The following is a 23,794-nucleotide window of genomic DNA, read 5'->3' as shown; positions in this document are numbered from 1 at the left end:
TGCATGGCTGTCAAAACTCCAAAAACGGGTCAAGTATCTCTGGGGAGGCCAGTCATAAATTAGAACACTTGCTAAACAACCGGCCATAAAGTGAGAACTACTTGTATTTGGTTTGCCAGTCATCTGGCCACACCCACCCAGTCACATGACCACCAAATCACACCTACCTCGTCATGTGACCAGCAAGCCATGCCCAGCCAGCAAGCCACGCAAGCCAGTCATGTGACCAGAAAGCCACGCCCACCCAGTCACGTGACCAGCAAGCTGCACCCTCAAATTAGGACACGCCCAAAGAAATTTGAATCCCACCCCTGGGTGGGGGGCACCGAGGATGAATTTGTAGCACCAAGGGGGTGGTGGACTGAAAAAGTTTGGGAACCACTGATCTACATGAAGGTGCTAGAAGAATTCACCCATCTGTTTAGGAGGAGCTATTATCAATATGCATGTGATATCCATCTTTATAATGTCACCCTGAGCTGAATGGGGGATCCAGTAAAAGTTGTTGCAGTGTGTGTGGAAACCAACCATGCTTGAATTGGAAGGAAACCAAGAAAAACGCAGTGGCTGAAAACTCTTACGGCTACTGAAGCCAAGATAATACCAGCTTTGATTCTCAGTTAGATTATTCTTCACCAGAAAAATAAGAGCCACAACTTGAGACCCTTCTGGACTCACAGCTCCTAATGGACTGGATTCTACATCTGTGGCCAGGCAGCTAGGGCCCAACCCTGGACTGCTTATTAGAGCAATGGCCCCCAAACTTTTGGGCACCAGGGTCCAGTTCCATGAAGAGAGTTTTCCGCAGACTGGAGGAAGCATGGTTTCTGGCTGTGATCTAGCAGAGTTTCCCAACAGAAGAAAGAAAGGGAGTTTTTCATCTCTTACTTTTTGCAAGCCTCCTGTTCTCCCATCATTTTCCTGGATATTTCCCTTCATAAAATTCCCTACTAGAACACCTGCAAGTGAAATGAATATGACTTCGTGTAAGGGAAAAGTTGTTTTCTTCCCAATTCTTGAACTCTAGACTTAGCCTAGTGCAGTGATTCTTAAAGTAACTTGATTTACATCTAAATAGTATTAAATTCTTCCAACTAAAGAAATCCACCTATGCTGAGAGATGGAGAAAAACAACCTTCCAAAGAGATTTTGAATAATTCTATTCAGGCTCCTCCCCCCTCTTTATTTCATTTGTTGTTTAGTTTTTAGAAATTGACTGCCACTGCAAAATCCTTCATTCTTGACCACATCATTCCTGGTAGTTCTTAAACTGTGCTTTTCAATTGCAAAATGACTTGTCCTCAACCATCAGATGAACTTGTATTTTTTGTGAATGGAAGGAAGGTAAGGATTTCTTTTCTTTAACAGAAAATTTACTTTAAAAAAAATTGAGGAAGGTGAGGAATGTCTTATGATACTATATTATTCCTGACACTGCACAGTGATTCATTCTGACTTGCAAAATATATTATATCTTTACAGTACAAGGGACAGATTTATGTACATGCAATAGTAATTGCTTACACAGAAATAAAACTACATAATTGTGACATACTTATTAACTTGTAAAATAACTCCCCCAAGTATTTGCATGCAGCCCGATAGGACAGGAATACAATGATTTTAAACCAATTAAATGAACTGAACTGTTGTATAAATGATTTTGTTATATTGTGTAACCATTATTTTACCATTATAATTAATGCAAAGGGTTTGCCAAGACTAAGCTAATTAAGACATTGCTAAACAATAATCTGAAAAGTTGTTAAAATTAAATCAGATAATATTTTTCTATTTAAAACTGATAATTATGCAGTTTTATATTTATAGCATCAATTTACAAATATGTTAAGTAGCTTTTTGCCAGATTTACTACAAACGGATATTCTCAAGAGAAAATTTAGTTTGCATTACACATACAAGAATACAAGAAGGCATCCAGAAATATATTTTATGAAATTTCAACTAGAAAATTTTGAAGGGAGAGGTTTAAAATGTGGTACTTTCAATATCCCTTAGGTCTGAAGTGAGCTACATTTTGCTTTTTTATATTTTTGTAATTCTAATACAGTGTGATAAAAGCACAAAAGTGAGTAGTAAAATATAAAGAAATGCCCAGGAAACAGCCTACTTTCATTCATATTCCCAGTGTGTTAATATTTTGCAATCTTTTCTTACTTTGCCCTGATCTCTTTTCTGCAAACATGCCATAACTAGAACACGCTCCAGTCAGGGGCTATTATCTTTGCATGTTTAGGTTTACCAATTGTCCAAAAATGTCCTATCAGTTCTTTGTTAAGTTTTCCTGGCTTGACAGTTATGTTTGCAATAAGCAGTAGAATAAATAATTACGAACATGTTAAGAAAATGAATGCAAAAAACCGATGAATAGGTGTTAAATAGAGGTAAATCACTAGGAAAAAAAGAATTTCAAACAAAGAGATTAAAAAGGAGATTTTTTAAAAATCTCTAATAACTATAGTAGTTCTACAAACAATGCCCATATTAGTAATAAATAACTAAGAATAAGAAGTATAGAAATGCTAACAATATAATTCCTAAATAAAGATATTACCAGTCTTCTACCATTGTTTATGATTTCCAAGTATGAAGATTTTTTTTGAAGATCACTTGTTTGGATTGCCTTGTTGCAATCACTCTTAATAGTGCCAAAACTTCAAAACTTTTGCAGTCTTTTCTTACTTTGCCCTGATCTCTTAGGGCAAAGAGACTTCTGAGTTTTGAACAGATAATTTGGTCAAATCATAAGTCAAACTGCAATTATAAATGTCATCATCCTAGTGCTCAGCAAGCCAAAATGCACACTACTACAGAATCAAATTCCACTAAAAAATCATCTATAATCATGTTAAGAAATGTTTGCCACAACTTGGAAGGGGCACTGATATTTTTTAGTAGGTGAATGTATGTTCTTATTTTTATTGCTACAAGAAAGGTCAATGTTTATTATATATATTGAAATAATTGAAATGAATAGTGAGGACGTTTTAAAATTGGATTAATTCAGTGACCAGGACTAGCTAAATGGAGTAATTGTTTGTTTCTCTTCTAATTTTTTTGGTATTATAAATAAAACTCTGTGGAAGTAAAGGGGAAAAATACACTGGAATCTGACTGAAAAGTACAATGTTATGTAGTTCTTTTTTTAGGGAATGATTATTACTATAACTAATTAAAATAAATGTTTATTGGGAATAAAGATGAGGGAATTAAGGTATATTTAAACCACTGAGGTGATTAGTAAATTAGTAAAAGGGAAGGGAAAATCTATGTTCTATTTTGTGTGTAAAAGCTTGTATTAATCTAGAATCTATGGAAAGAATATGCAATGGAATTGCAAATCTGACAGATAAAAGAATTAAAAGGTAATAAGTATGAAGATATGGGAATTATTAGTGATTTAAATGAGAAAAGAGTATCACGGAAAAGGTAACACTTAAAAGAAACATTAATGTTTAAGAAATATTTGAAATAAATTGAAATGAACTGAGAAGATGTTTAGAATGAAAGTAATGTTAGTGAACAGGATTAATTTATTTGTTCCTTTTCTTATGTAAAAGTTGGAATGGAGAAGTAATAATAGAATTAAGTTAAAAATGGGTAAGATAGGAAGTTGAATGTAGAAAATGAATAGATAATTATTGTCATATTTGCATGTAAAAGTGGTGATCCGGAATTATGTTGTACACTGAAAAGAGCTTTTTTTTCTTTGTTTTGGAAAAATTGAATAAAACTTGTTTTAAAAAAAACATATCAAAACTGAAAGGAATTTTTCATGCATTGCACAGAGAGCAAAATGTAAATAGAGCTATATTGCCGAGGGAGGGAGGGAGGGAGGGAGGAAGGAAAGGAAGAAGAGAGGATGAAAGGAAAGAAGGTCTATTTCTTGTTCTTTGATTTACTATGGTTTTTCTTTTGGGTTATGTCATGTCCCCCTGTTCCCTTCTTATCCTAATGGTCTTATTGTATCTGAATGTCCACAGCCCAAACAACTTTGCATTGTCCTTCTATAATAACAGATGACTCAAGTCTCAGTTGAATTAACTCAAACATGCTAAGAGATTTGTAAGCCTGTAATGATAAGCCTAAGTAAGAGGAAAGAAAAAGTGCAATATTAATTTCCACTCTTAAAAACAACATTAAGCTTATTGGGAAAAAGTGCATTATATCCTTACAATGGCTCTTTCAATGCAGGTGACAGACAATTATCCCGATCCTGAAGAATACTTGCTTAATTACCTGAGAAAGGAGCGTATCCTTTTTTGCTACAGCATTTTATAATAAATTCTATTGATTATGCAAAATGCATGATAATTTTCCTGTATCTCAGTTTCCTAGGAAAACAAAGCCTTTTGGTTCATGTTTATTCAGACTATGCAAAGCAGATCCTCAGAAATCTGCCCTCAGAAATTAATGCCTTTCCTAAAATAATAGCACTGATGGAGAGATCTAAAGTATTACTATACATATCAGTTATGGGTGCATCAGTAGAAAATTGGAAAATGTGGCTTTCCTTATTTTTGTGGGACAATTTCCCAAAAGTGGAACTTCAAACCAGCTAGTAAAAGTTTGTACTTGGATTTTTCTTAGTTTACAAATATTGGTATAGAAGCCTTGAAGATATTATTTATAGTGCCACTTGATGTTTACTGTATTTTTTTTAAAGAAATTATATGTATTTTTTTACAGAATTTTTTTCTCTTGCCACAGTTGTTAAGTGAAACATTGCAGTTGTTAAGTTAATGACCTGATTGTTAAGTGAATCTGGCTTCCCCATTGACTTTGCTTGTAGAAGGTCGTAAAATGGGATCACATGACCTAGGAACAGTGCAACCATCATAAACATGAACCTGTTGCTAAGCATCCAAATTTTGGTCACATGACCATGGGGATGCTGCAATGGTTATAAGCGTGAAAAAAGGGCATAGGTCCCTTTTTTCAGTGCTGTTGTAACTTTGAACAGTCACTAAATGAACTGTTGTAAGTCGAGGACAACCTGTATATGCAAATATAATTCTTACATATTTGCTGAAAAAGATTATTTATGGAACAATTTTATTTATTTGATAGATATATATTCCGCTTTTTCTCGAGAAGTCAAGTGGTGAATGGTGCTCCCTTCTCTAACTGCTTTTTTCTTCCACAACAACCACTCTGTGAGGTTTGTTGGGAGACAGCCACCAAATTCAAGTCAACTAATTACATTACATTTTTCCTTAGTGAACTGTGATTATTTTTTTAATTTATATTTTCTGCAGTTATGTGAAACATACTTTCAGTCATAGAAACTCAATAAATAAATTTGGGGGCAATCAGTCTCTCTCAGTTCAATTTACCTCACAAGGCTGCTCCTGTGGGGAATAATGTGAAAGAAACTACTGAGTTCCTATAGAAAAGGCAGGATGTACCTTTAACAGTAAAAATATAATAATTTTTCTCTAGTATCCTAACTTTTTAAGGGCACCTGACTTTTCCTGGTTAGGATAATGACAGAATAAACCTTAGTGATGGCTTCTTTGGACCCCAGGTATACCTTTCAATATGAGGAGCAGGAGAGATTTAGAAATGTTTATACAGTTATGCTTCCATAACTTTTGCCGGTAGGTTCCCAGCTTTCCAGACTTTTACAGGTATTCCTCGTCTTAAAACCATTGACATAATAACAGTGCTGAAAAAAAGTGACTTATTACCAGTCTTTGCACTTACAATTGTCACAGCATGCCCACAGTCACATGATCAAAATTCATGTGCTTGGGTATCCAGCATGCATTTATGACAGTTGCAATGTCCCAGGATCATGTATTTAACGTGTGCAATCTTCCCAGCCAGCTTCTGACGAGCAAAGTCAAAATCAGATTTGCTTAAACAACCACACAATTCCCTTAACATTTGCAATGATTTGCTTCATAACCATGGCAAAAAAGGGTGTAAAATCAGGCGTTACTTATTTAACAACTGCCTTGCTTAGCAGTTGTCATTCTGGTCCCAATTGTGGCTGTACGTCGAGGACAACCTGTATTTATTTTCTTCCCACTTGCTCCCTATGGAAATTGAAAGTAATGGGGAAATTGTTCTGGCAAAACATACAGTCTTTAATGGGAATCAATGTTTCTTTCCTTAACAATACATCTGTATCAGTCCATCTGACTGGAACTAAATATGGCTGTGGAATTGGAGGCTGTGGGGCCTGTACTGTGATGATATCAACCTATAATCCTGAAACCAAAAAGATACAGTATCCTTCAGAAAGGGGGAAACTGGATTCTGTCTAAAGATTACGTAAAGTTAAGGAAAGTCTCTGAGGTTGCTTTCTCCCCAAAGAATTGTGAGAGTACAGATAGAAAAAGAATAATTCTGTCAGATAAGAATAATCAAAACAGAGTTATAAAGTGGTCGGAATCTCAGTGGGCCCTTGTGTGTTTAAGAGCCCTGATGCCAAGTTTCGGTTAAAACAATAAATACCCGTTCAAGCTACAGTGCTTCAAAAGGAGATATTCATTATTCCTCACCACTTCCCTTATTATATGGGGTGCTTGTGGATCTCTGGGAAGCTTGTGGATCACTTCTCTTGGCTGAAATTCTTTTGAACCATTACCAAAGTAAGAACAGTTATAATTGGAGAATCATGATTGATGGAATACATCCTTTAATTCAGTCCTATTTGGTACTATTCTAAAGTTTCCTGATAGCTGTCCAGTCCAAGTCTGGTTTCAAAATAAGAAAGTGTAAAAAAAAAAGAAAGAAAGAAAGGGTCTTGCAGGGGACTATCAAGCACACAGGTTCCCTTTTCACAGCTTTTTATTTCAATTTATATCACAGGAATTATTTATGAATTCTATTATATCTAATGAAAATCAATACATGGATGTTTAATGTAAATTTGCATCAACTTTGTCTCAAGGCATAGCAAATATTTTCCAAGTTATTGACCCAATAGGAGGGTCTCTCTGGAGGGCTATGAAATGCTGAGGTCCAAGACAACATGTCAGATTAGATGATGTGGAGATCATCAGCAACTATTTTAATGGTTATTCATGTGGATACTCTCCTTTACAACCCAAAGTCATTATCCAGCCAACTCTTGTCTACTTCCATTGTGCTCAATCCATGGTGCTGCAATAATCACTGTAGAAGGAGTGGGAACCACAAAGACCAAACTTAATCCTATACAGGTAAGAATAATAGATGTGCTTAAATCAGTTAAGATATGATGACTTACAGTGCTTCTTTCAAAACTGAATTGAGAATTTAAACCTATAGTTTTTCTCAAGCCTAGTTCATACTATCTGAGTCGGAGAATAACTCTTAACAGTTTGATGTTCCCAGCTTCCTTAGCTCCCAATATTTCTTTTGCTTTGTTCTCCTTATCTGGTTGTTGTGACTGCATCACAGATTCCTTCCAATATGTCCCAAGGTATCTGCTCCTCTAGTTGTGACCCACATTTACCAGAGAAGAGAAGTACCTCTTGAAATGTAGGATCAGGTTTATCACAGATTCTTTTTTTTTTAAAAACAAGTTTTATTAATTTTTCAGAAACAAACAAATCATCATTAACCATTACATACTTAAACCTTTTTCCATTATAAATTTAACAAGTCAGATAAAACCTATAATTCTATTTTAAACCATTTCCATATAAGCATATAAAAACCTCTTATCCAGTTTCTCTTCACTTCTCTTTACTCTTATTCAATTTCATTATTATTATTTCATCTATTTCTTTCTGACTTGGTTACCATTATTCTCATTCTATATTTCTGCAAGGTTTTATTAATTCTCCCAGAAACATAAACACACAACACACAAGACATAAAGAAAAAAAAAAAGATCTTTTAGGAAAGTAACTTGGCCCCAGGTATTTCTCTCTTCATGGACTTCAATTGTATTCATGCTCATCTTACATGTCATTACTTATTTTATTTACCATTCTAAGTCTTCTATATTAGCTTCTCCACACATTTCACTCTTCTTAATTCTATCTTAATTAATCCATCTTAATTTGAGTCATTATATTTGTATCTTTTGTCCATTCTTTATTGTCCCTTTGTCTCGTTCCTTATAATAAAAAAAGAATTTCTCCTGAAATCACTAATCAGAGTATGATGCCTTTCTATCTCCCCCCTAAATTAATCAAATTAACATTTAAAATAACACCCAATACCCAATCCGATTCTGCTTGGTACGTTCTATCTAAATAGTAAATCCAAAATAATTAAATACATAGTTAAGCAGTAGATCTAAATATTGAATCTTATAACATTCCCATTGCCTTTTCCAAAAACAAATGCTACAATAAAAATTTTATAATAACATCAATACCATAATCTTATTAAACTCTAATTAAAACTCAATATTCTAAACCTTCCCTTTAATATTGTTAAATTTTAAAATCAATCATTACTAAACATTTCAACATTTTGATCTCTTATCAACTCTTAAACCATTTTAGTTTTCTATTTCTAATACAATGCTACGATATCATCTTATGTACCTTGCAAAATCTTTTTTGAAGAATTTATACTTTACCCTTTATCCCTAAAAAAGATTCCTTTTTTCCCATCTAGTTTCAAAACTTTGTGGCTTTTCTCCACCTTTTTCCTTCCTTTCTTCCCCCACCAAACCTTTCTAACCCCCCTTCTTCTAGCCTCTGCCTTACTGGCTTCCCTTCTCTGTTGTGTTCCTTTTTCCTTTTGTTTACTATCATTATATTGATTTTGCACCTTATTTTTCCCCTTCTTAAGTGTTTTTTAAATCTTAAGTCCTTCATTTCTCTTCCTTTCCCTCTTCCTTCTTTCTTGGTTAAATTCTGAAATTCATTAAAAATGGCTTCTTCCTCTCCTTCTTCTTCTTCTGCTGTCTTCATCTGTTGTAATGTTTGTTGATAGTTAGCAAGCGCCATTTCTAAGAAAAGGAAGGCTTCTTTCAAACCATCTTTACCATCTTTTTTGTTTGCTCATATTCTTTTCTCAGTTCCTCAACAGAAAAAGCCATTATAAATCTTTTCTTTTCTTTTCCCCTTCTTTCTTCTTGCAGCAACCAAGATATTTCAAAAAAAAAAAAAAAAAAAACAGTCCCAAAATTATCAATCAGTCCAAGCCAAGGCAAAGTTCTCACTTTCTCTTCCTGGGGTAGTATCAATCAGAAAAAAAGAAAGTCCAAATCTGTTTCTTAAAGTCTTATTGCAATATATTTCAGTCTTCAAATCCTTAAGGCATCTCCTCCAACAAAGTCTTAGCATACAAATATTTTTTTTAGTCCTCTCCCTTCTCACTTATCACTTAAAGCCAGTTTTTACCTAAAAAAAATAAGTTTCTTAATATCCACTTATTAATTCCGTAGGGAAGGAGAGTAAACTTTCCTTTCAGCACCACCAAATTGCCGCTTATTTTCTCTTCTAGAAGGTATCATTCAGAAAGCCATAATTTCCAGGAATTTTGTTAAATATATCTCAGAGTCCCGGGAACCAAAAAAACGTTCTCTTTTCAAAAGCTTTCTCCACTTCCTCCTGCGCATTCTTACCCGGATGCAGCTTCTTTGTGGCGGCCATTACGGACCGCCGCTGCACCGTCTTGGGAAAAGGGGGTTCTGCCGGCTGGGAAGGGGGTCTGCAACACCCCCAAACCTCACTCCGGATCCCCCTTACCTTCAGCCACCCCTGCAGGGTAGCCTTAGCTCCGAACCCGTCCGGATCGGAGCACCAAAAGCGGCTAGCGCAGCAGGGATCGCGCTGTATCGCGAATCCCTGCCGCTCGCGAAGCCGACAAACCGGAAGTGTAGGATCAGGTTTATCACAGATTCTTTAAAGAGTTGCAACTGAACTTTTATGTGGCATTTTGAAATGATAATGCAACTGTTTGACTTCTGTTCCCATGGGTGAGATCTCCATTTTCAGAAACATTTTCATTTATTTTAACAGTAAAAATATGACAGTAAAAATATGGACACTGGCCATGCATAAAAAATGTGGGCATGTAAGAGCTTGTAATACAGAAATAAACAATTAGGAAAATTTCTTCTTAAGTCTTGCACTGCAGGCTACAGTTTAAGGCAGTGAAAAACAAGTGTAGCATAGAGGTTGTGCTGTGTGTGGTGAAAATTTGAACAGGCATCAGCCCTTGCTATGCAGCTTTTGCTCAGGATTCATGCAGTGTATGCAGCAGAGGAGAAAGAGCAGTTGTGATAATTTCTGCAGCCTTAGTTTAGATATATGTTGTATATGCAACATTTTCTCTTTTAAAAAAGTAAAAGCTGATCCTTAATTGGTTTTTGTAATAATCAGCAGAAAAATCTGTTTAGAAATCCTGTAAATACAGTATAAAGTTGGAATAATAAAGTCATAAGAATAACATTTCAAAAATAAATCATTGCAGCAAGGGTTAATTCATATCCAGGCTATGAAAAAATAGTTATAAATATATCTACAAGATAACACTTTCCTGTGGATCATAAATTTAGATATTTTGATTCCAGGAAAGGCTGGCAAAGTGTTTTGGCTCTCAGTGTGGTTTCTGCACTCCTGGGATGGTGATGTCTATGTATTCTCTCCTGAGGAATCATCCTGAACCCAGCATGGAGCAGATTGTTGCATCTTTGGATGGTAGGCTGCCTTTCTTCAAAAAATTATTTTTTTCTTTTTTCATGCTTGTTAGTAATTTAGACATATACCAAAAGAAGCAGCTATTTTTACAGATAGTCCTCAACTTACAACAGTTTGTTTAGTGTTCATTTAAAGCACCGAAAAAAGTGACATGCCTGTTTTTCACACTTATATCTGTTGTAACAGCCCTATAGTCATGTGATCAAAATTTAGACACTTGGCAACTGACTCATATTTATGAAGGTTGCAGTGTTCCAGGGTCACATAACCACCTTTTGCAACCTTCTGACAAGCGAAATCAATGGGGAAGCCAGATTCATTTAACAACGATGCTACTAACTTAACAACTGGGTTAAGAAAGGACGTAAAATTCATTTAACAACTGTCTCGTTTGGCAAGAGAAATTTTGGGCTTTTGTGGTCATAAGTTGAGGACTACCTGTGTATATCTATTTGCCTTCCAAACAGTTCTTTCCTTCTTTGGTATCTACTACTAGATACTTCCAATATTAGTCTTCTGTGCTCTCTACTTGTATTAAAATATATAAAATATAAAGCGGAAATAACCAATAACTGAGCCTTCTACCCAGGTCTTGGCTCCAGTTGGCCTTAGCTACAGTATTTTGAAATATTTTTGAAGTACAAATGGCACAAAACATATACACAAATTAATGTATAATTTAATAAATTAAAATATATAAAGTAATCAAGTTTGATTAAGTTATGGTTAAGGCTACCTTTTTGGGTATCCTTTAACATTCTATCTGTTTATGGGAACAATCTTAATCTACAGATTTATTTTGTTGAAGGGAGCAAAGATTTGACCAGAGGGAAGCACTTCCACCATGGAGATCAATCCTATGCCTGCAGAGAACTATTAGGAAGAAAAACTGTTGCATTCTTTCTATGCTCTGAATAAAACTTTATTTGAAGATATTTCTTCCTACTAGTTTGTTAATCTTCCCAAGTAATGCACATGCATTAAAAGGAGGATGCAAAATGCTTATTGATCGCTGAAATAAATGTTTTGTGTGTGATAATTTTCAGGTAATTTGTGCCGTTGCACTGGATACAGACCTATCCTGGACAGCTTTAGTGCTTTTTCTACGGTAAGAAAACAATGGATGATCAATGCATTGATTTTCCTGAAAGTGCCCATTAATAGAAGAAAATGCTGTTCTATTGAAAACGTGGATAGAAGAAATGATTATTTTGTAAAGACGACAAAGAAATATACAGCAATAAAATAATTGAAAACAATAATAAGTAACCCCCTCTCCAGTGTTATCTTAATATTCCTAAATATCATAGAACAAATTCTTTTCTTAGGAATGCTGCCCGTTGGCAGGGAGTGGAAAATGTTGCATGGAAAAAGAGGAGAGTAAAGAGAAAGAGAATTATGCAGAAGATCCATCGTTAAGAAGAGGAAAGGTATGCTGTAGCGTTTATGGTTTTTGTGCTTTCATGAATGAACTCATGTTGCAAGTCCCAAAGGGTTTATTTTGGTTGGTATATATCAATCTTATAGGAATGTCTAGATTCCCAATCTTATGATGAAGTCTCTTTCATCTGATATCCTCTACCTTGGAAATGGCTAGTGTGATGACCTGGAGTAACAAACGTAACAAAATCCAAAACGTAAATCTCTCTTATATACTAGTCTCCCCAGCTGCAACCAATGAGTAGGAGGATGGCCACTTCCTCTCTCATAAGCCAAGTTGTTTCCTTCTCCATTCCTCCCTGCATGTCCTAGAATGCAGAGGAGATGGGCCTGGTCTTCCTCTGACTGCCCAGCCAGCCTCTGCCCTCCTCCAGCTCCTCCACACCTCCACTCCCTGTCGGCTGTTCCTCCTCTCCCTCAGAGTCCGACTCTACCAAGGGCATGACAGCTAGTAACATATATGTGGCAAGAACCACTACATTACTTACAGCCTACTTAATTAATAGGCAACATAAAAAGATGCTAATGATTACACTAGATTTGGAATTAGCCTTTAAACATGTACAAGGTGCACAGTGTCTGAAAGTATTTACATTATCTGGAGTGGAAAATATATCCTTTTTTCAGGTTTTGACATTTACCATACTAACCTTGTTAGAGTTTACCCTACTGACAACTGGCATGATCTGTGCTACTTCACAGCTCTTTGTATTTGCATCCTAATATCTGACATAAATAAGTCACAGAAATTGTGACATAACATCCAAATGTCCACAAGTTAGTTTTTTTCAATCTATTTACTGGCATTTATTGGTCAGATGTTTGCAGCCCAGATCTCATAACCTTACCTATGGTTGCTATGAAAAATGATTGGAAATTGCTAAATGATTGATTGAACAGTACCTGAATTTTTCCCTGTTGAATCAGAAGTGTTCAGTGAAGTTTATTTTCACATAAATAGACATACTTCTATATCTATGCGTTGCTATAAGTTGGAATAGCAATTTTCTACCTATATTTAGAAGTAATATAATTTAATTTTAAATGAAATCTAATAATATTAATAATATAATTCTTAGGGGACGAGGAGACTAGTTTGCTTCACTAGTCAAGTGAAATCTCACCAGTTGTAAAAGATACATGATGTAGAGGTTTTGTAATTCAATAGTTTAATGAAATGATCCCCAAGGATTGTCTAAACATTTGGCTTGCCAAAGCTATTTTGTGCTGAGACAAGTTCTGACAAGGATATGTATAACTTGTTGATTAACTCTTTGACAGGACTCAAATATAACAATGTTTAAATTAAACTGTCCTGGGATGGTTTCCACACAAATTAAAAAATTTTTTACCACACCTTTCAATAATACAGTAGAGGAAGATCTTTGCCTAAAACCTGAATAAATATCCAGGTGTTTCTTGGTTCTGAAACTTGATCTGGAACAAGAAAATTGAGCGTAGCCAGCAGGATTCCATGCTGTGAACAGTGTTTGGCATGTCTTGCTTTTAAAAAAGATTAATATACTTAGAAGAGATTAAAGCAAATACCTGTTGTTCTCAGTTCCTTTAGAAAAGTTGGCAGAGAACATTTTCTATTCATAATTAACACACACACACACACACACAACAAGATAGCTAGTATGTGTTATATCTAAAGTGATAAATAATATAGAAGTAATTATTCCCGTAGGGCTTATTTTCAATGTGTGTGGCATAATAGAATTTGACTACCTCACAGGAATTTCTAGAAGATTCATTTAGTAACAGTCGGGTCTTCCTGAAAATGTACATAGTAGGTGCAGAATTTAAGCAGATCAGATATTCCTATAATGTAGAATAGAATTTTTTATTGGCCAAGTGTGATGGGACATACAAGGAATTTGTCTCCGGTGCATAAGCTCTCAGTGTACATACAAACAACATAGGTCATATATCATAAATCATAGTTACAATAATCAATCATAAGATATAATGAGTGATAAATCATAGATACCATTAGGAAAAGGTAGTAGGAAAGATGAGAAAGATGAGAAGGATCATATCAATACAGCCTACTACATAGATAAATATCTTTATAGTAATGTATGTGAAATGGTTTTGATCTTTTGTCGCCACATGGGCAGGTATGCTCTGTTAAAGGGGTTTGGAGTATCTGCCTTGCGGCAGTGCAGATATAAAATGCCTGGCTTTGAAAAATAGTCTCACCCTGGGGGAAGTTAGATTGTATACAGGTGAAACTCTAAAAATTAGAATATCGTGCAAAAGTTCATTTATTTCAGTAATGCAACTTAAAAGGTGAAGCAAATATCTGAGATAGGTTCATTACATGCAAAGCAAGATAGTTCAAGCCGTGATTTGTCATAATTGTGATGATTATGGCTTACAGCTCATGAAAACCCCAAATCCACAATCTCAGAAAATTAGAATATTGTGAAAAGGTTCAATATTCTAGGTTCAAAGTGTCCCACTCTAATCAGCTAATTAAGCCAGAACACCTGCAAAGGGTTCCTGAGCCTTTAAATGGTCTCTCAGCCTGGTTCAGTAGGAAGCACAATCATGGGAAAGGCTGCTGACCTGACAGTTGTGCAGAAAACCATCATCGACACCCTCCATAAGGAGGGAAAGCCTCAAAAGGTAATTGCAAAAGAAGTTAGATGCTGTAAAGTGCTGTATCAAAGCACATTAATAGAAAGTTATGTAGAAGGGAAAAGTGTGGAAGAAAAAGGTGCACAAGCAGCAGGGGTGACCGCAGCCTGGAGAGGATTGTCAGGAAAAGGCCATTCAAAAGTGTTGGAGACTTTCACAAGGAGTGGACTGAGGCTGGAGTCAGTGCATCAAGAGCCACCACACATAGACGGATCCTGGATATGGGCTTCAAATGTCATATTCCTCTTGTCAAGCCGCTCCTGAACAACAAACAACGTCAGAAGCGTTTTACCTGGGCTAAAGAAAAAGAGAACTGGTCTGTTGCTCAGTGGTCCAAAGTCCTCTTTTCTGATGACAGCAACTTTTGCATCTCATTTGGAAACCAAGGACCCAGAGTCTGGAGGAAAAATGGAGAGGCACACACTGCAAGATGCTTGAAGTCCAGTGTGAAGTTTCCACAGTCTGTGTTGATTTGGGGAGCCATGTCATCTGCTGATGTTGGTCCACTGTGCTTCATTAAGTCCAGGATCAATGCAGCCGTCTACCAGGAGATTTTGGAGCACTTCATGCTTCCTTCTGCAGACGAGCTTTATGGGGATGCTGACTTAATTTTCCAGCAGGGCGTGGCACCTGCCCACACTGCTAAAAGCACCAAAACCTGGTTCAATGACCGTCGGATTACTGTGCTTGATTGGCTAGCAAACTCGCCTGACTTGAACCCCATAGAGAAGCTATGGGGCATTGCCAAGAGAAAGATGAGAAACATGAGACCGAACAATGCAGAAGAGCTGAAGGCCACTATTGAAGCATCCTGGTCTTCCATAATACCTCAGCAGTGCCACAGGCTGATAGCTTCCATGTCACGCTTCATTGAGGCAGTAATTGCTGCAAAAGGGGCCCAAACCAAGTACTGAGTACATATGCATGCTCATACTTTTCAGAGGTCTGATATTGTTCTATGTACAATCCTTGTTTTATTGATTGCATGTAATATTCTAATTTTCTGAGATTGTGGATTTGGGGTTTTCATGAGCTGTAAGCCATAATCATCACAATTATGACAAATCATGGCTTGAACTATCTTGCTTTGCATGTAATGAGTCTATCTCATATATTAGTTTCCCCTTTTAAGTTGCATTACTGAAATAAATGAACTTTTGCACGATATTCTAATTTTTTGAGTTTCACCTGTAGATATCTTGCTGGTTCTCAAGTGCTCTTATCTGCTGTATCCAATTTGTACCATCTGGGACAACCTATTAACTTTAAACTGAAATTCGATATCTCTTACTTTCTGACTAAACAGATATTTGGCTCTGCCATATCCTAAATAAATCAGGAATGTAACATAATGTCTATGTGACAATTTCTCTTATATGGCCTGTTGCCAGGGAATATATGGGGGTTTATAAAATTATGGCAGCAGCAACAGCATAGAGGAGTATAGGGATTTTGCACCTTGCTAGTTTATCCACATAGAAATCTGGATAATGAACAAGGTCTACTGTTGAACTGACATCCAAGTTAAAAAGAACAGAGTACATCTCTGTTCACCCCTTTCTGAATACTTACTGTGCCAGAGAGGGACTCTTGCTATTGCATTCACTCTTAAGGTGGGGCTTTATTTCTCTATAGAAAGAGGAGGCACTTGTCAATAGTTGTATTTTTTTATTTTCTGCCATTCCTGGAAAGTGAATCAAAGGCATGTTTAAAATCTAGAAAGGCCATGAAGAGAGAAGAGTTCTTTTTATGAGTGTATTTTTGTACCAGATGGTACTAGAGTATCAAAATATGGTATATTGTTGATTTTCCTTCTCTGAATCTTGAAAGAAAATGGCGGTGTATAACTAGCAAGGTGAGGCTCTCACTCCGATGGTCATTTGATCACGAGTGGGTCCCTACCATTTCCCTTGCTCATTAAAATAAATAGTTGATCGTGGGAAGATTTGCTGTTCATCCCCGATCAAAAGAGACTCTGTTAGGTTGCCACATGCATCAGTTATTGGCAATAATCACCTGATCCTGTGACTGAGGACCGGTTTTGGAAGCGCTTGCCATCCTTGTGGCCACCCTGAAGGACCGCTTGTGCCAGGGATCCCAGAGCACCAGAGCTACTATTTCCTTCAAAACGCTGTAGCCCAGAGCCTGTTGGAGCCTTTCCCACCTATGAAAACCTATAAAAACCTATAAAACCATCGCCTCCACCAGAGATCCCAAGGAGCCTAAGCTCCTAAGTCCTAAGGGAGCACTGTAGCCCTAAACCCATTGGAACATGGATCAACGGCAGAGCTCCAACTGCTGAACTTCCAACAGCTGAGGGCCTGATCCCGGAGTGCTGACCTTCAGTAAAACTGCTGCCCAAACTGCCGCCTACACCATCGATCATCTGCAATCATCAAATCCCACATCAGAGGTCCTGATCTCAGAGTGCAGCCCTGCTAATTCATGCAATGGCCTAATTCCTAAGATCACTGACAAAAGACAAGGGGATCCATGAGAAGGCAGACCTAATCCCTAAGATTGCTAGCTGATGATCTGAAGTAACGAGTGAAGATTAACCTTCTGCCAAAAGACTTTCATCTTTACTTTCAGCCTAATATATGCCCGAAGACAAGAAGATCCGTGTGAAGACAGATCTGGTTCCCAAAAATCACTAACTGAAGATCTGAAGAAACGAGTAAAGAGTAACCTTCTGCCAAAAGACTTCCATCTATACTTCCAACCTAATATATGCCCTCTTCCTATACCCACCAGGACTACCCAAACTAAATCTTCTCTTCTTCCTCCCATTATTCTCTTCCTTCCCTAATTTTTCCCAATATAACTCTGTTTAATTGATTAACTGATCTTACTAAATGATTAATTAATTTTTACAATTATTTATCATTAGTGAGTAATATATTACTATAGATTATCATAGACTAGTGGTTACTGATTAGTTTGGTTAACTATTTTGAATATTAGTATGATTAGTATGTTTAGTGCAAATTAATGATTAGGACAATTAATTGACTAGTGTGTTTATTGATTAGTGTAATTAATTATTAGGGTGATTATTGATTACTTAAATTAATTGACTAGTGTGATTAGTATAATAGACTGTTCGGTACGATATTACTTTACTGATTACCATAATACTTTGTTTGATTGAATAACCTAATCAACAAACCATCTCAACAAACCCACCATGCCAGGAAAATAATCCAATGTCAAACCTCAACCTAAAAAGAAAGAAACCCCTACTAAAGAACCACAAGACTCTTGCTCTTGCCTTATTTGTAAGGAAATTCTTCTTTAAAGGAGAATGAAGATTAAATCAAATGTTCTCTTTGTAACAACTACGCGCACCATAATTGCTTAGGATTACCCAAGCAAATGGCTCTATTCCTAAAAACATCCGCCAATGCTTTTCCATATTTCTGTCCACCATGCAGACCCAAACTAGAAAAATACATTACCCTTTTTGAAAGAGTTGATACCATTGAAACACGTATAATATCCCTTGACACCATTGTAGCATCCCTGGACACTACACAAACTAGATTGGCAAACCTTGAAAAAAAAGAGACAGCACTAAAAAATGAACATCAAACATCTACAAACCATATCTCTACTCAACAACCACAACCAAAACCCAATCCACAAAAAAAAAAAAAAATCCTACAAATATTGATATCCCCATCCTCATCAAAGAAACCGTTGAGTGTGAACAGAAGCAACCAAATGCCATCTTATTTGGTCTAGAGGTCAATGATAATGATCACATCTCTAACGTTCGAAACATCATCAAAGAAAATCAAGCATCAACCATCTCCCCTGAAGAAATACTTGATATATTCCGTGTCAGTCCTGAGCTTAAAAACAAAGATGGCTTGATGATCCCACGCCTCTGCAGGGTTGTTTGCAAAAATGAAACAAGCAAACGCAAATTCATTTTCTCAATAAATTCACTCACAAAGAGCAACAACAACCATTAGTACCTTCGTTCTCACCCTGATCTAACCTTACAACAACATGTACGATCCCGGGAGCTCAAAAGATTACATGAATTAGGTAATACAAATCTATATATTGATTACCATGCTGACTGTATCAAAAGCAAGACCCTCAACCCACGTCACAAAATCCATCACCCAAACATCCAACGTTAGGGATGCACGCCCCTTACTTCCTCCAGACCCAGTACTTCATATCTTAAATGCAAGAAGCCTCGCAAATAAAATGCATGAATTCCTCATCCTTCTAAGCTCAGCCACATTTGGCATTATATTTGCTGTGAGACATGGTTAAATGCATCTTTCCCAGACTCCATTACCACTACAAGATAATATCAAGTTTTTGGTCAGATCATGAAATCCATAGAGGTGGTGGAGTTGCTATATTCTGTAAAAAGTCTCTAACTCTAAAAGAGATCCTAATTATACAAGAGCTTGCTCTTCCCGAGACCATCGTCTGTGAACTGTCCTTAAACACCTCAATCCGCTTCTTTGCTATCGAGCCCCTGACTGTGATATAATTCATGCAAACAAGTTAACTTCACTACTGACATGGGCTGCCTCCTGCCCACACACTCTCATTTTTCTTGGTGACCTCAACTTATCTCTTATAAATTGTCCAATTTATAAATGAATGTACAACTGTACAATTTATAAATGTACAATTTATAAATGAATGTACAACTGAATCCATTCATACAGCCCTGTACAATGCTGTTACCACACTAGGACTGGAACAACTAGTAACCAACAATACTAGACTTAACAACTGCCTCAATCTCATCTTCTGCAATAGTTTGAATTCAATTTATGGAATACAAATTAAAGAACCCTTTTCCAACAGTGACCACAACATGATTGACTTTTGTCTCAACATATGTCCACACAAAAATCATCACAATGACGTAATCCCCAATTATAACTTCAAAAAAGGCAACTATGATCTTATAGACAACAATCTCTTATCTCTTGATTGGCAACTTCTATTCATTGGATGCAATACTGTTGAAGACCATTACAACATATTTTTACTTGAAGTCAAAAGAATCATCAAACTATATGTACCAATAACAACTTCCAAAACCAGAAAAAACAAATTACCCATAACAATAAGGAAGCTTCAATCAAAAAAGAAATCACTTTGGTGGAAAAACAAATCTGGTCACATTGCCAACTTCAAAAGCTGATAAAGATAAAGATGCCACCAGATAAAGACTGAATGCGCCAATTATCACATTAAACAAGAGGAAAACCTTCTATACACCAATTCCACCCACGCTTTCTACAATTTTGTAAACAACAAACTACAAGACTCAAGGTCCATCCTACCCCTGAGAGGACCTAATGATAAAGACTGCAACAATGACACCATTAAAGCCAACCTCTTTAACACATTCTTTGGCTCAGTATTTGTAAACAGCAATGGATCATGCCAAGTATTTCCTAGACAAACCACAGACAACTACAATGATCTAATACATATCGATTTTACAGAAGACAATGTTGAAAAAGCACTATGCAATCTAAAACCATTTCTATCCATTGGACCAGACGGAATATGTGCCTACTTCTTTAAAAAGCTATCCACTGCCATAGCCGAACCTCTAAGCATAATCTTTGAAAAATCTTTCAGGACCAGCTCCTTGCCAAACCAATGGTCACTAGCCACGGTTATCCCCATCTTCAAAAAGGGAGACCCCAGCCTAGTTGAAAATTACACACCAATCTCCTTATGCTGCATCACCTGTAAAGTCATGGAATAAATTATTAATCAATCCATTATCCTCCACTTATAGACAAACAACCTACTCTCTAACAATTTGGTTTCAGAAAAAAACCTATCCTATAATCTGCAATTCTTACACTGCAAAAACATATGACTACACAACTCGATCAGGGCAAAGCAATAGATGTAATTTACATAGACTTCTGTAAAGCCTTTGATTCAGTGGTACACGACAAACTACTCCTAAAACTAAAATCTTATGGTATCTCTGGACACCTTCATAACTGGATAAAAGCATTCCTGTCAAACAGACAACAAATGGTCAAAATTGGGAGCATCCTATCAAATTCTATAACTGTCAACAGTGGTGTCCCCTAAGACAATGTTCTAGGACCAACTCTCTTCATACTCTACATAAATGACCTCTGTGATCATATTAAGAGCAACTGCGTTCTCTTCGCTGATGATGTAAAGCTATTCAACACCACCGACAATACTGCTACCCTTCAAAAAGACCTCGACTATGTATCAGAATGGTCAAACAAATGGCAACTTCAAATCTCAACAAATAAATGTTCTGTCTTACATATTGGCAAAAAAAATCAGAAAATAAAATACAAGCTGAATAATCAAGACCTTGTTGAGGATCCAAACTTTGTCAAGGACCTTGGAGTATTCATCTCTAATGATCTAAGTGCTAGAGCCCACTGTAACTACATACCCAAAAAGGCATTAAGAGTTGTTAACCTAATCCTGCGTAGCTTTTTCTCTGGTAATATCACACTACTAACTAGAGCATACAAAACGTTTGCTAGACCAATACTTGAATATAGCTCATCAGTCTGGAACCCACATTACGTAGCTGATATTATCACAGTTGAGAAAGTCCAGAAATATTTCACAAAAAGAGTTCTACACTCCTCTACTCGTTGCAGAATACCTTATGCCACCAGACTTGAAATTCTAGACCTAGAAAACCTAGAACTACACCGCCTTCAGTCCTATCTAAGTATAGTACATAAAATTATATATTGCAATGTTCTACCTGTCAATGAATACATCAGCTTCAACCATAACAATAGAAGAGCACACAATAGATACAAACTCAAGGTAAACCGCACCAAACTTGATTGCAGGAAATTTGACTTTAGCAACAGAGTGGTCAATGTCTGGAATACTCTACCTGACTCTGTGGTTTTTTTCCCCAAACCCCAAAAACTTTAACCTTAGACTGTCTACTATTGACCTCACCCCTTTCCTAAGAGGTCTGTAGGGGGCGTGCATAAGCGCACCAATGTGCCTACCGTCCCTGTCCTATTGTTTCTTTTATTTTTCTTATATGTATCCATTTCATGTTTTCATAACTATGTTTATACTTATACCTGTTATCTTATAATTGCTTGACTAAATAAATAAATAAATAAATAAATAAATAAATAAATAAATAAATAAATAAATAAATAAATAAATCTTGCCTGCTCATCTTGGATTATTCACTCTAAATCTCTGTCTAGTCTTGGAACTTGTGATATATGTTTAGCATGTAATTTGCTTACAACATTCAAAAGGCTCATAGGCTCATAATTGCATTGATCATTCTTAGTGCCCTTTTATAGATTGGTACTCTCTCATTTCTGCCTCTTCCATAGTTGTTTTGCTCCCGTGTTCTGTAGCAACTATTACACCCTGATTTCATTGCATTCATTGCTAGCTTCCATTCAACAGGGCAACCTGCATAACCTAAGTTTGTGAGAGAAAAAACACTTATAAAACAAACAGCAGGCTAGTTCTTTCCATACCAAATAAACCCCATTAATAGAAAAGAATCATGTGCTTAATTGGATCTAAAAATTCAAGTCAGTATTGCACATGTTTTTAGTGAAGTAACCTGCACTGTATCAGTGACAAGGTGGAGCAGGTGTGTATAACCATTGGACATTGAATAAGTTGAGATCATCTTGTGGATCATTACTATAAAAGCTGAATGGCAGAGTGCTTAAAGACAATCCCACCTAAATTTAATATGTAGCAATGGCATACTCATACCTGTTTATTGCCTGTCCTCATCAGCTTACTGAAAAGTGAAGGTTAGGATTGAGAGTTATCCTAATAGTATTGGTTAAATTAACCATGGCTGCATGAGATAAATAGTTACATTCATTATTAATGTTATAGCTGCCTTTCTGCAAACAATATTTAAAGTGATCAACTGTACACGATTACCTAGAAAACATTCCTCCATCTGAGTGTTGTCCCTCACTTAGGATCATGTTGGCTAAGTTATTAAAGGAATTGAAAGCAAATACAAGTGAAAGACATCCATTTAGGAAGGGTGATTTAGAGTCCCTCCCAATTTTTCTTTTAAACATATAATATGTGCACACTTATTTATAAAAAAATGCTGCTAATATTCATAATTAGGGGTGGCGCTTATTTAGCAACCACAATTGGGATTGGCAACTTGGTTGTTAAGCAGAGTGTAGCTAAATGAAACTGTGACTGTGCTTATGGTCATATTTCTGTTTTCCTTTCAGACCAATTTGGAAATGTCTTTGTTAAAGAAATGACTGGGTCTTATGGGTAAATAACAAAATGTCATTATTCTGGTAAGATGATCAGTAAGGTAGACAATGCATGCAAGTGACCTGTGCATTCATCTGAATTCAAAGAATGATCTGAAATGGATAGTGAGTCAACTAAAGCAGCTGAGCATGTTTTGGGAAATCCCATTACCCCATTCAATAACCACTCTTGTAAATTACACATATATTTTTAATCTCTGTCTGGTATGGTATGGTACGGTATGATATGATATGATAATAATTTTCTTTTAGATGTGTTCAGGCCTATGTAAGCCAGAAAAATTCAGTCCCAGGGATCTGACCCAGGATTACATATTTCCTCCTGAACTGATGGTAGGAGATCAATCTTTTATCCAGCTTTTAAAGTTTTACAATCTTTTACAAGATTTCCTTTATTGTAGCCTATTGTCTTGAACTATGCTACTGATGGAACTCCATGGTATGATACAGCATTTTTTTTTTCTGATTCTGGCCATTCTGCTGATTATAATTGCCTCCTCTCAATTCAGTGCTTTTCTTTTCCATTTTTATGGCATCTTTTTTGGCAACTACATTCCCTATGTTCCCCCTCCCCCCCCCCAAAAAATTCAATCATTAATAACTACTAACATTTTATAGCTAGTTGCTATAAATCTGTAAAACTTTCAATGCAATATTTATCCTATTTTTTTTCTTTTAACTATGAAAGGCCAGAAGGAGTTAGTTAGCAGATGAGACATTTAGAGCTGACTTCTTTCTTTTTAAAAAATATGGGGAATATTTGTCAAAGAGTAGCCACACAAGTGC

General features: G+C 36.2%; 1 protein-coding gene across 1 annotated transcript in view; it reads left to right on the top strand.

The window, feature by feature from the left end:
• Positions 1-1,239: 1,239 nt before the first annotated feature.
• The window catches only part of AOX1 (aldehyde oxidase 1), an 88,348-nt gene continuing 65,793 nt past the window's right edge, over positions 1,240-23,794 (top strand). Inside the window, exons 1-8 of the mRNA XM_026667922.2 lie at positions 1,240-1,344; positions 4,216-4,273; positions 6,160-6,256; positions 7,085-7,193; positions 10,493-10,619; positions 11,666-11,727; positions 11,948-12,049; positions 23,261-23,341. Of these exons, the coding sequence (XP_026523707.2) occupies positions 1,291-1,344; positions 4,216-4,273; positions 6,160-6,256; positions 7,085-7,193; positions 10,493-10,619; positions 11,666-11,727; positions 11,948-12,049; positions 23,261-23,341 (690 nt within the window). The 5' untranslated portion in view covers positions 1,240-1,290. The remainder of the gene's footprint in view (positions 1,345-4,215; positions 4,274-6,159; positions 6,257-7,084; positions 7,194-10,492; positions 10,620-11,665; positions 11,728-11,947; positions 12,050-23,260; positions 23,342-23,794) is intronic.

The sequence above is a fragment of the Notechis scutatus genome, chromosome 1 (genome assembly GCF_049901735.1).
Source record: "Notechis scutatus isolate UNSWTSFEM ecotype Mainland chromosome 1, rNotScu1.2, whole genome shotgun sequence".
Taxonomy (NCBI): domain Eukaryota; kingdom Metazoa; phylum Chordata; class Lepidosauria; order Squamata; family Elapidae; genus Notechis; species Notechis scutatus.
The sequence above is the reverse complement of the archived record's forward strand: the minus strand, read 5'-3'. Positions and strand labels throughout refer to the sequence as shown.